The 12986-nt window shown below is 37.1% G+C and overlaps 1 protein-coding gene across 2 annotated transcripts in view; it reads right to left on the bottom strand.

The window, feature by feature from the left end:
- Positions 1-1356: 1356 nt before the first annotated feature.
- The window catches only part of LOC139143552 (ras-related protein Rab-5C-like), an 18849-nt gene continuing 7219 nt past the window's right edge, over positions 1357-12986 (bottom strand). Inside the window, exons 2-6 of one of the 2 annotated variants that reach the window (XM_070713983.1) lie at positions 12207-12474; positions 11102-11253; positions 9132-9254; positions 4347-4440; positions 1357-3678 (exon numbers count right to left, since the gene is read on the bottom strand). In XM_070713983.1, the coding sequence (XP_070570084.1) occupies positions 3566-3678; positions 4347-4440; positions 9132-9254; positions 11102-11253; positions 12207-12366 (642 nt within the window). In that variant the 5' untranslated portion in view covers positions 12367-12474 and the 3' untranslated portion in view covers positions 1357-3565. The remainder of the gene's footprint in view (positions 3679-4346; positions 4441-9131; positions 9255-11101; positions 11254-12206; positions 12475-12986) is intronic. The other variant, XM_070713984.1, reaches the window with a different exon arrangement.

Below are 12986 nucleotides of genomic sequence, written 5' to 3'. Positions count from 1 at the left end.
ATATCTATTTAGTCCTAAAAAGTTTCTGATGGACTGATTTTGTCACTAAAATTCTACAATTTTCCAACGTGTTGAGAAGTTTCTTAGGTTTTAAATGCATGATTCATTTTCCAGAGACAAAGCATGATGAAGGATGATATCAATACTGTATGCCCCGGCACACAGTATTCAAGAAGACTCAAACAAAACCGTTACAGAAACTACATCTGTTCTTGTTGAATACAATTTGAATGTGTGCATTCATGAATCATATTTTACTCAAAGTGGTACACGGCAATATATGCATGGGTATGTTTACAGCTGCTTCACCAAATTTCCCAGTGGTAACTACAGGGGGCGCTCTACAAATCAAATGCGAGTGTGGAGCTTGGGTATACTTGCTGTGAAGAAAAAACACGAGCAGAAGTGTAGTAACAAATTTAATTTCCCTTCTTCAAAGGAACGTCACACTGAACCTGTTATTTTATTTGTACTTCTTCGCTAGTGTTAAATTGGAAATGCGTTTTTTACCATCGAGATCAATTCACACCTGAGCCATATGCCACATACAAGATAGGAGATACGAATGAGAAATCACAGAATGATTTCAATTCAACAGTAAGCATGATCTTGTTAAATTAACTACTTCAAAGAGTACAGACTCTTGCATCTACTATACCAGTAAGTTTTGTCATCACATCAAATGCTATGTATCACATGGCAATTCTGTCAGTAAGGGAAAAGCTTTTAGGACTCTCAGATGGCATATTGATGTTGATGAGCATTTTTCATGCTACTCCCCTGGTCAATGAGACCACTAAAACCAGACATAAGGCAGATATGTGGATACATTGATGCTGATGTAAAAGATAATTCTGCAACTTGAAACTAGTTAATGTCATACTAGATTAGCTTGTCATGCTACTCTGGAAATTTTCAGATTTTGTCTAACCATAGTGCTTCCTTTCAAAGGGACCCTTCCATTATCATAGTTTGGCCCAAGCCCATCATGTTAAGTGTGGACCTGTTAATAGTGGAATGAGCAGGTTAACTGCTTGAAAAGAGGGAAGCTAACCTTGCCCAATCAAAATGTCTACCAGAAGTATCATTGGCCTGACATAGTTCTACTTCGTTTCTGGCAGATATTCTGAGGAATTTTGTACATACCATGCACCAGCTAGAGTTTCCCATTTGTATACAAGAAAATTCTGACAGTTGGCCAGATGTGCTGCTCAAAATGACATGCATGCTGTTGGTAATACATTCTGATGAGTAAAGCCTGCACCATGATTGCTTAGTCTATCCTTACTACTCTAGTTTCAGGTACAGCAAAATACTGGTTTTACAAGAATGGCACATAAGAAACACGCACACATATTCTTTACCAGAGGCTTTATTTTGTCTGTTGTATACAGTCAGGAGCAGTTATTATAAAAACATCACATGCAACAGACACCATTGCAAAGAAAGGCCAACTGAGGGACTGGTACAAAATGGGTCAGAAAACTGTCCCCAAACTACTGCACTTCATAGCACTAAAATAAGCTTGTATCTCTGGCCATGGAGATTGGTCACCTGCTCATGGTAGTCATGTTTGTTTCTTTGTGTTGTGAAGCCTGGCTTTCCAGCTTTGTTAAAACTTGTCTCTTAACAGATTTGTTTTGCTTGATCGTTGTTGATGTGCTAAAAATCTTTGCACAAAAAACGCATGGTGGATACTGCTACTTTTGAGGGGAAATTCTTTGGTAGCCATGGATTCATATTTTAAATTCCATATCTGGCCTTACACTGCGTCTGTCTCACCTAGACTCAAAGATTCATGACTTAACAGCTTCAACTTCTTGGTCCTGGGGTAAAATTTCTCACCAGATTCACTCCTGTATCTACATCCACTTTCTGTCTGTATTTTCAACATTGCAAATACATGTACATCACACATTGCTGCGCTAAGTAACTGACACACCCAATGCAAGTTACAAATTTCACGCCTCTAACGCATTTTCCACAAACCTAACCTCGTTTTAAATTTACATGTATTGAAAAAAATGAGTTTGCATAAGCTTTAAAAAAGCGAAGCACGTGATATCAGAAAGGACAGGATGTCAGTAGTTTGGGGCAGTACCTTTGTGATTTTGACATACAAGAATATTGCATATAGCTTACAAGTTTGATGTGTCTACAAAAACATGGGTCATAAAACAACAAATATAGATTCTTTTTCTTTATTAATTCACATATCACTTGAGAGTTCACTCACTGCATTCTTGTTCATTACTAAAGGTCCGATGCTCAGAAAGATCCTCTCACCCCCCCCCTTTTATTTTGGTATAGCCCATATTTTCTACATAAAAGTACACTAAACTGAAAGTATACAAGTTGGGGTTAACACACACTCTCTGAAAGAACTGATGATCTCTGTTTAATGTAAACTGGAATTACTCTGGGAAGGAAATTTCGGGGGCAAAAGGCCACACAATGTTTATTTGATGAAAATACCGTGCATGACTGAGTAATGTTAAATTTCATGATTAATTTTTAATCAAAGAAATACATTCTCTTAAAAACAATTAGTTTCTTTCTATTGTGTTCACAGACCACTGATCTGGCAATTTTTGTGATGGCTAACTGAACGAAAACAAGGAGAAAGACCCCCTTCAAAATTCACCATGTCTGTCACTAAGGCTTTTCAATGAGAACACAACGTTAGAATATAACACCAAATATATATTTGGTGCCTTTATAAGAAACAAAAAAAAAGACTATATTATTCTGTACAATACTGTCCATATTCTCATAATTTCCAAGTTTACATTTTCATATTAGTTTTTATAGTGAAAAGTGAGTGAGCTAGAGGGCTTTGTACATTGAACTCTTTTGGATACACAACAGCTTAACTTCTAGTTAGAAGACTCCCTAGGCTATAGGAATTTAAGACCATCCAATACATATTCAAATATACAAGTCAAAGAAATTCTGCTGAGGAGTGCCACACTATATACTGTCACCGCTTAACAGAATTCTTTCCTCAGAAACAACTCCCTTTTTCTATCTTCAGGAACTTTGTCACACAGCTCATCATAGTCGTAAAATGTCTCCCTAGTCCGAAGCTACTGTAAAATATTTAAGTTGCAGTTTACGTAAATGGACTTTAGCAGATATTTAAGCACTGGATAGTCATCGGTTACAAAGTCCCAACCAAAGATTTGAGATAAGGTGCACTATGTGTACTTGGGGAAAGTAAATCTTGAAAGAATTAAATTAAATTTGTGTAACTGAAACAAAAGCATTTATTTGGCAATGGGATTTCTACTGGTCACTGTGTTTACGTATACTACCCTTGAATTCTAACTACTATATACAAGTGGAGTGCCAATAGCCAGGATTTCTTTTTATTCTCAATTCATCTCTCAGTTATATTGACTATCAGCAACCTCAGTAATTATAATATTTTCCCATGAACCTTACGCAAGCTACTTGTGTTCTGTTTTCCATTACTTGCGATGGGAATAAATGGAAAATAAGGAATATTCCAGGATACTGTCAATTGTTACATCGTAGCTAGTATTTTTGTGTAAAATGTATCAGCTCAGGACTTGCAACATCCTCCAGAATGTGATTGGTTACCCTCTTGTCTACTATCTGTTATTCTGTGTGCTCCTGGTTCCCTGGCTCCAGGCTCATTTTTGGGGAGCTTCTTGGCTGTGGAGTGAATGGCCGAGAGAGAACAGTTTAGTTCAAGACTGTCAAGACATGTGGTATCTCAGGATTGAAAATGATTTGTCTGTACTGTGTGAACACTGAACGAGGTCAAGTAAATCTTTCCTGTGAACAGAAATTTGAAGAGGAGTTTGAGAAAGTATCACTTGGGTGCTTCACAGCACATTATGAATAAATAAGACACTTTTGTTATTTACCCGTAAATTTTAAACATCAGAGTTTGATGACACATTTTTGTTGAGCGTCATCTGATGATAACTTTCAGGCTAAAAATGGCCACATTACATTACCAGAAGACATTACCAGAATTGAAATATCCAATTTTACAAATCAAGAAGGTTTATGGGTAACATACTGTATTTTAAGATTAACAGAGCAGAAATTCTTGTTTGACAAATGAATGTACCTGGAGCAAAATCATATATATCCTTAAAACACTGCATGAGAATGTGTAGCAGGCTAAAGTTCATGGAAGAGATCGATATCTGGAGATTTTATTGACATAATAATATCCATATACACATAAATGCAGCAAATATGTATCTTTTTTAACACTCTTGTCATTGGCACGTATTTCATCTATATGAACTGAATGATTGATGAACATGTCAATAGACATACCATCATATTACATCAGAATATCAACTCACCTATCGCCAAAAAGATATCATTTACATTCATTGCTGTTTTCGCTGATGTTTCCATAAACAATAAACTGTTATCTTCAGCATACGCTTGTGCTTCCTATAAAAGACAGGAGAACAACATGTACCATGATTATATCAGACAAAACATTTTTTTTAAATCCACACAACTTTTCCAAACATGCTTCTTCATTGATCCCAAATCTTGAAAACTCAGGATGGGAAAATAACTCCATGGTTACTTAGGGCCAAATTGTAGCTGGGCCAGGGCCCATTGCTCTGGTTTTCAGAGCTGCAATCTAGGTGGGAACTACATTTTAAGCATGTTGTGAAGAAACGACACCCTAGACCAATCTGCAAAAATGTCCCTGATCTTTTTTGGGAAGTTCATACACAGAAGAAACACTGATGATGTGACTGAGGTTCACCAATGCTAACTATAGGCATCTCTGAGATATCTGCGTGAACGGACGGACGGATGCACAGACATGACCAAACCTATAAGTCACCCCGGACGGTGTCCGTGGGGACTAAAAACTTGGCCAGTCTCAAACTTTTTAAGTAACTACAAGTTTTACTCTGGTATATGTAGTATTAAATGTACTTGCTTAACCCCTTTTCTGATAGACAGTATCAGTTCCTCATCTGCAAAGTCATTACAAAGCAGTACTGAGCCAAACTATATGTGTTTTCACCCACTGGGCGTAGTATGTTATAGCTGCTTTAGTCCGTAAAAATCATGTTTACAGTATCTGTGTTTTCAAGGGCCTTCAAATGTTCACTTTTTGTTATAATGCATCATATGTTTAGAGTTTTACCTAAAGTGAACTGATGGTGGACAAATAACATGGCAAGATAAGGGTTAATTGTGATACACTAAAGACCTCTGTGAGAGGAGATAATGGCCACCATTCACCACTTAATTTTCAGGGGTCAGTAAATCATCTTCAGATCTACTTGCCCATAGGCTAGCAGCTAAATGTTATCACAAACCTAGTCTCAGTTTCCACTAGTCTCTTGGTCAACATTTTAGTCAGCTGCTGAATAATTGCACAGTCTCATGGGTGAAGAGAAGCAGAAAACCACCAGCCTTAATTATTGCCACAAACCCCACAAGCTTATGCTAATATAGGATTTGCTCACCCCAATTTAGGGTGGGATAAATGCAGACACATTCCCCTCATTACTCCTACTGTTTCAGGCAATCTTACCAGATTACATGACTCTAAAGGTGGGTTTACACGTGTATTTTTTTAAACCAGAGGGAATCTGATTAGTCATTCTGTAAATATTCCTTATCAGCGATCTAAGCGATCTCACGTTTACACGTCATACACAAGGTATGAATTTAGTTCGGGTCAAGCGCCCTCAGCGATATCTGGGCTAGAGAACAATCGCTTGCTTGCAATGGCGGACAAACACATCGTGCAGCTGCTGTCTACGCTCTTTTTGTGTTCTGTCAACCAATCGAGACGCCTTTGGCGAAGAAATTTACTAGGAAAGAATATTGTTGGCCTCGCCCCGTCTGATGTCGGTGTCTATTTCATGTTAAGATCAGACTCTTATACGGAAAATTGAGACAGTCAAAGTTCCGGCCAATGCTACACTTGACTAGTAACACTGGATGTATATTTCCATGTTCACGAATACACCGCAGAATGAGGCAATTGAATCAGTCGGCAGAGCATTAAATCAGGAAAAATCATCAAACAATTACATAATCAAGTAACCACCAACGAAATACATGATAGCTCTGCTAGAAATAATCTAAATAAACAACACATTTGAATCCAACGATGAATTCTACCGGCAAATATGGGGATGCTCTTATACGGAAATAATCTCGATGGGGTTGTTCGAAATGAGAATAATACTGAAATGCAAACAACAAATACCGACCTGGCTGAGGTTCAGGGACGATGTTTTTTTCTGATTTTCATCGGAACACAACACGAACTCAATGAATTCATATCAAACATCAACAAAACGCATCCTACTTTCAAATTTTCGTTTGAAAGCTCCTCTGAAGAAATCACATATTTAGCCCTGACTATCTACAAAGGTCGTCGATGCAACAAAGAGAATATTCTCGACATCAAGACACACACAAAACCAACAGATACTTTCCAGTTCTTACAAAGAAACTCATGCCATCCGGCAGCAACATTCAAAGGTCTGATCAAAGATGAAACATTACGATACATCAGAACACGTAACAACGAAACGAATTTTACACAGAAAGTCACACAATTTAGTGAAAAAAATTAGTGAAAAATTACAAGACCGACAATATAATAAAAATGAAATAGAACGCATTATCAGAGAGACAGACCATAAAAGTAGGAAAAGACTGCTTGAACAACAGAAAGAAAGAAATGACGCCACCAACAATACAGTAGTCTTCATAACAACGTATAGCCCGTACATCGACACAACAAAAATCAAGCAAGCCCTGACATAAAAGTGGAGTGAACTTGAAAAAGACGAAAAAATAAAAAAAAACTGTTCCAAAACCAACTAATAATCGCATATAGAAGGAACAGAAATATAGGCGACACACTTATAAGCGCCAGACTTCACAAAAACTATAAGCTTAATAGCTCAAACTCAGGTTCACACGAACCCACACCAACACAACAAGATCAAACAGTAGACATTCTACCTTCCCTACCAAACGTAAATGGAACAACATATTACCAAATAAATACAATCAACCATTCAACACGTCTTAACAATCACAAATTTTAAGCAACTGATGAAGAAAACTCTGTTTTCGAAACGTAGTGCCAAAGGATCGTAGTGTCACAGTAGTCTCTCCGCTCCATTGCGGATTAACACAAGACACGTAGATTACGGGTACGTCTCGCCATGGCTAAGCAACATTTTACATAAAACAGCCAAACATGATATACACTTATATTATACACAATATCATACACAAAACGCAAACAACCCAAATGTGAACGATGTGTGGAGTTGTTTTCCCTTTACTACCTACAACTCATCGTAAAAATGGCATCGTTTTTCTAGCATTGCCACCACGACGGTTGTTGTCGGACACGGACTTGAACTAAGCTCGCAACCGTTTGATTTTTTTGTGGCATTGTTCCGCTGTCCTCTCGAGTCCCTTCTCCCTGGCCTTGGCAGCGACGACTTCATACACTTGCCGATCCCTCGACGTGCCGTCCATCATACGGATGACGTTTTCGTCTCTCCAGATTGAAATTAGTAGCCTGATCTCTTCCTGTGACAAATTGTTGCCGCGATCGCGAGAGCTTCTTACTTGAACACCGTCCATTGTGGTAATGGCCGAACCGAAGACAGGATATAGTTCGGCGTTTAGTTCGGTGTTCTGGTCACACGTGTAAATAGGCCATTGTTTAGTTCGGAGCACCGAACCTGGACCAGCCCTCCGACACCGAATTAATTTAGTTCTTTGTTAGTTCGGTGTTGTCTGTTTACACGTCCAACTGACACAGGTTTAAATTTATTCCGGTGTCAACTCCGGACTTAACTCACACGTGTAAACCCCCCTAAATTTCCCTCCTCCTCCCCAAAAGCCCCCACCAATATTTCAATTTAAGTAATCAAGAGGTCCCTAATCTTCAAAAGCATGTATGATATCTGTAGGATTGCAGGGACACACCCCTGTTAGGTATTTTGATACTTTGTCTCCAATTACACAAACTACTGTACTGTAAATGTGTTGTATGACCTGGTTTACAATACTGACAAACAGATGATATGAAGAGATTCTGCCAAAAGTATGGCGGTTTGCATAATGTACATAAACATGGTGATACAGATTACTAGATGCAACAATGTGAGACCTGACCACTGAATCTGTCTCTTCCTATCGGATTACCCTATATAACACATTTTTATCCGTCATTTTCAAATATTTACAAATATACATCAAGTAAACAAAATGAACAATGGTGTTCTGCTGATTTCACTGCCCTATATACTACTGTATTTCATTTTACTACTGGTTTCAAACCTCAAAACTCAACATTATGAAAAGTGACATCATTTTTAAACATTATTACCAATCACACATACTGAAAGCAAAACTTTGAAAATATGTTATGTCTCTATTTTTGTTGCACTTCTGGATTAAATGTGACTTAATTGTCACAATTGCATGTACATCTCAACTATTTTTGGAAGATTTTGTTTGCAACTGAGCAAGAAGCCTGAGACCAACATTTCAAAGACTTTTCAGCATTCTCTTCTACATGATCTTTAGTGTTATTACACTGAGGAAAGTTGTACTCAATAGCAAGCCATAAATGAAAGCAAAATGAACTTTCACGGGGGCTTACATCTGCAAGCAACAGATTATCAATGGTTTTCTAAGGCTGCATTTTTCAATCTGCCCACAGGCTATTCTGCAGAATAACTAATCCAGTGGGTTTCAAGATGCCAGGATACATGTGACTACAGTAACTAGGTTTACAGATACACCAGCGACCTTTATCATGAACCCACGCCTGATTTAATTTATACAGTGAGGCTGGGCCTCTTAGTGACCACACAGTTACCAATTATACTCTTCAAAGAATTTTGATGATTGTAGTTACCGATGACAGTTTAGTCATTTCCTGCATCAAGCGGGAAATGTAGAGATAAAAAATACAAAGGTGTACCAATTACAAGACACAACAGCCTGCCTAACATGTTGAATCTGGTGCTGTTTGTTACCAATCACATCAATTTCTAAAAAATATTATTTCATATTTGTTTACGTACGGATCTGAGCCCGAAGCTCTGTGAATAGTAAATACCTACCTCATATTCCACCATCCTTTTATTCGCAAGATCTGATTTATTTCCAGCCAATGCTATAACTATATTTGGGCTGGCCTGCCTTTGTAACTCCTTCACCCATGTCTTCGCACGTGCAAATGTGTCCTGTCCAGAAAAGATGAATAGTGTCAAAAACACAGCGGGGTCACAAACATCAAACCAATTTATGTGCTTTCATTATAACATTTCTGAGAACCATAATGGCAATGCCCATTCAATCTGTTTTTGTTTGCAACCTTACATGTAAAACCCTACTTCCTGAACCAATAATTTCATTGTTTGTCCAGTGAAAAATAATTGGACACTTTGCAAAGCCAAACAAAAGAATCTACTGAACGAACTTAGTTTATATATATATTAAAACTTTACATGAATACTTGTACACAAATACACAAGACTAGTAGTTGTTTATTTTACTTTCAGTGTTACAATACAGACTGCTGTGGGTCACTGTGTAAAGTGCCAAAGCAGTGCATACACCACAAACAATTGTGACATTCAGGAAGAAAGAATGATGTAAAGACTGACGTTAATGCTGTATTGCTCTATTCAAAAGCTGACGCTTTTTTTGCTTCATTGTATCACTGGAATCAGTGACTTCTATATTCCACTGGCCATGAAGTAATATGTGATGATGGGAGATCTATATCAATACAGACCATGTTTACTGCTAATGGGCATAACCTATTTGTAGTTGATGAACTTCTATCTGGGATGCATTTGGACATAGTTTCATGTGACATTTCACATCAACACTGACAAGATGTCATCAGAAAAGCTCACACATTATCATTTGTCACTGATTTGTAAACTGAAGCATTACAAAACAATTTCAAACATTCAAATTTTATCTCGAATGAGACATCCATAAAGATGATTCCACTGTATTTTACATTAATTTTTGAATATTTTGATCAAATTTTTAAAACCGAACATAAATATTACGAGACTATTATGATCAAAATAAGATATAAGATGATATTTCATGTGATTCCTTCACTGCCAGTCTCAACATTTCAATTTACAGAAACAATCAGGTAATATGCCCCCGTCTTGTTCAAGTCCACATTCAGAAATACAGTAGGTAGTTCATGGCAACTTAAGTGCCTTCTTTGCCATGACGCCTAACATGCTGGGAAATTCCTAGTACATGGGAAAAGGTGATCACAGGAGTACTTCAGACGGTAACGCCATGACTGGAATACATAATGACATTAAAGTGATTGTATCTAGTGTGAACATGTGTTCTTTTTAATGTCTGGCCAAACATTTTGAGGTTTCCTGTATGAGTTAATTCTGATGTGCTTTGAATTCACAGTCCTTAGACTAACAGCATTTTTATACAATTGACTGCAATCCCTCTCACAGCCTTCTGTATTTTCTTTCACAGTGAAATGCCCTCTTGACTGTTTGGAAACAAAATTTCACTCAGCAAGCATTTTATATCTTTCACTTCATAGGGTGTCTGTGTACACCTAATCATATCTTCTATGTATTGGTACGAAACCTAACCTTGCATGCAAAGATAAACTACGCAATGGGGTACAGGGGGTTTGTATAAATTATATAAAGAGAAGGGAAGTTTAGAAGAGCCAGTTAATTCATTCATCACTCAATTTACTTCATTATACCAAATCTCTGATAACATCCATATGGGAACATCTCGAAAGGTCCATGGGAAATCCCAATCTCAAAAACGTCATGTGTCATATTATGTGACACTTTCGCACTGAGAATTATTATATCAACGGGTACAACACAAAGAGAGTACACAAGTGAGCACAAATAAGCACAATAATTCATACAGAATTTTCATTTGTGCGAGTCAGAATTACTGATTTAATACTGTAATTTCAATTTATCTTTAGTATCAACAATATCCTAGGTATCAATTCCACAATTACAACATTTCCATAAATGATGATATAAATGTTAAGTGTTATTTTCCTCACCTGATTTGTAACATCATAAACAACAATAGCAGCTTGTGCTCCCCTGTAATACATGGGTGCTAGGCTGTGATACCGTTCTTGGCCCGCTGTATCCCAAATTTCAAATTTTACTGTCGTGTCATCCAGACATACTGTCTGTGTTAAAAATGCCGCTGCAGACAAAAAAATGATGTAAATTTACAGATAGTTAGCCAACTTGTATACAATTAAATCATTTTGTGACCAAGAGGTACAAGGATGCTTCAACGACTAAACACGCTCATTCACAATTTACAAAGTACACATGCAAATCAAGTACTTTGTACTTTCTGTCTGGGTGAATAGTTCAGGGGACCAGGAGTACAGGATGGATCGATGAGGGTATGAAGTAAGAATCATTGTTTTTTTTCTGGCAAGCATCCATGAATATACCTATGAAATTCAAGATCTCCATTTTACACGATACATTTTCTGATCTATATAGATTTGAAGCATATTTATATTTAGCTAATTCAAGCTGTTCTCTAGTACGCTCTTCACATCTACCCATACTAACACAGAACATGGTAATTTCATGTTCTAACAAGTTCAGAAGGACGTGGTGTAACGGTGATAATCATCTTTAATTTGGATGACTAGTAGAATTGAAATATCTGGTGCCGATGCTGTTATTTCTGCCAAAAAAAGACTAGTTCATGATGTACAAATTTCATAATTTCTCTCATATTTTCAATGTTCCCCTTTTACACTTTCATTTTGCACAATTGAAAAAGTTTTTGTGCAGCAAATTTACAATGGCACAGCTGAATTACATCTTCCTATGGCCTGGGTTGAGGCAGGGAGCTAACATGACCAGTTTGGGAATCTGTAACCCATTCATAAAAGTTGAGAAAAGAAGACAAAGTTATGCCTTTCAGTTGTACCAAAAAGACAACTTACAACCCAATTTGTGGTCAATTTTAAATAATCCATGCGGGTTAGAACTACAGTCAATACCTTGTCAATGAAATTCTGTGTGACACTTCCGACTGTGAAGTGAAAGTAGCTGGAGTATCATGAGGCTCACTATTACATGTATCATATAAAAACTTACAATCAATTAAATAATTTGATCTCCAACACTCACCTCCGATCGTACTTTCCTGGTATTCATGGAATTGTCCTTTCACAAATCGAAGTACTAAACTTGACTTTCCAACGGCTGATTCTCCTAGTAGAACCAATTTAAATTGGCATATTTTCCCCTGTGTGCCGTTAGGCCGTTGGACATTGCCTCTTCCAGACATTACCAGACCTTGTGTTCACCAGTGCTAACAACTCCTCTTGTCTTTCACTATTCTAGCAAGTCAAGTTGGCTATCTTCAGTTACACTTGATTCAGTTTGCAAGATTCATCTGCAAGAAGTAGGAAAGTTCCACAATTAATGTCTTATCCTTGTGGGTATACATAATAAACAAAGGTACTTTCTTGAAGTTTCCATAATATTTTGCTTGACCTTCAAAATTTTCTTCAAACACGTTCAGTCGTTTCAAATAATTTTCATCCACTTTTTTCACGTAAAAGGTTTGCGATTGGTCTTCTCTGAATGAAAATTACTTGTTATACAAGTTACTTGAAGACTAAATAAACTTATCATGAACATTCCTGAGTTAGAAATTAAATTTGCCAGAATTAGTTGTAATTTACAACAGTAAAGTATACATACATTTACATGCAAGTAGAGTTTGCCAGTATGAGACTCATATATGAATACTACCTGGTTTCTATTCTATAACCCATTACAACAGTCATACAATATACAATATCCTTTGATATACTGATTTCAATGAAAATACTAATCACTAGTCACCAACTAACTATTTGTTACTGCCTCCAGACTTGAACGACTGCAAGATCTCTGCATTTA

The sequence above is a fragment of the Ptychodera flava genome, chromosome 11, assembly GCF_041260155.1.
Source record: "Ptychodera flava strain L36383 chromosome 11, AS_Pfla_20210202, whole genome shotgun sequence".
NCBI classification, from domain to species: domain Eukaryota; kingdom Metazoa; phylum Hemichordata; class Enteropneusta; family Ptychoderidae; genus Ptychodera; species Ptychodera flava.
Note: the sequence above shows the minus strand (reverse complement) of the source record. Positions and strands in the feature narration are given on the sequence as shown.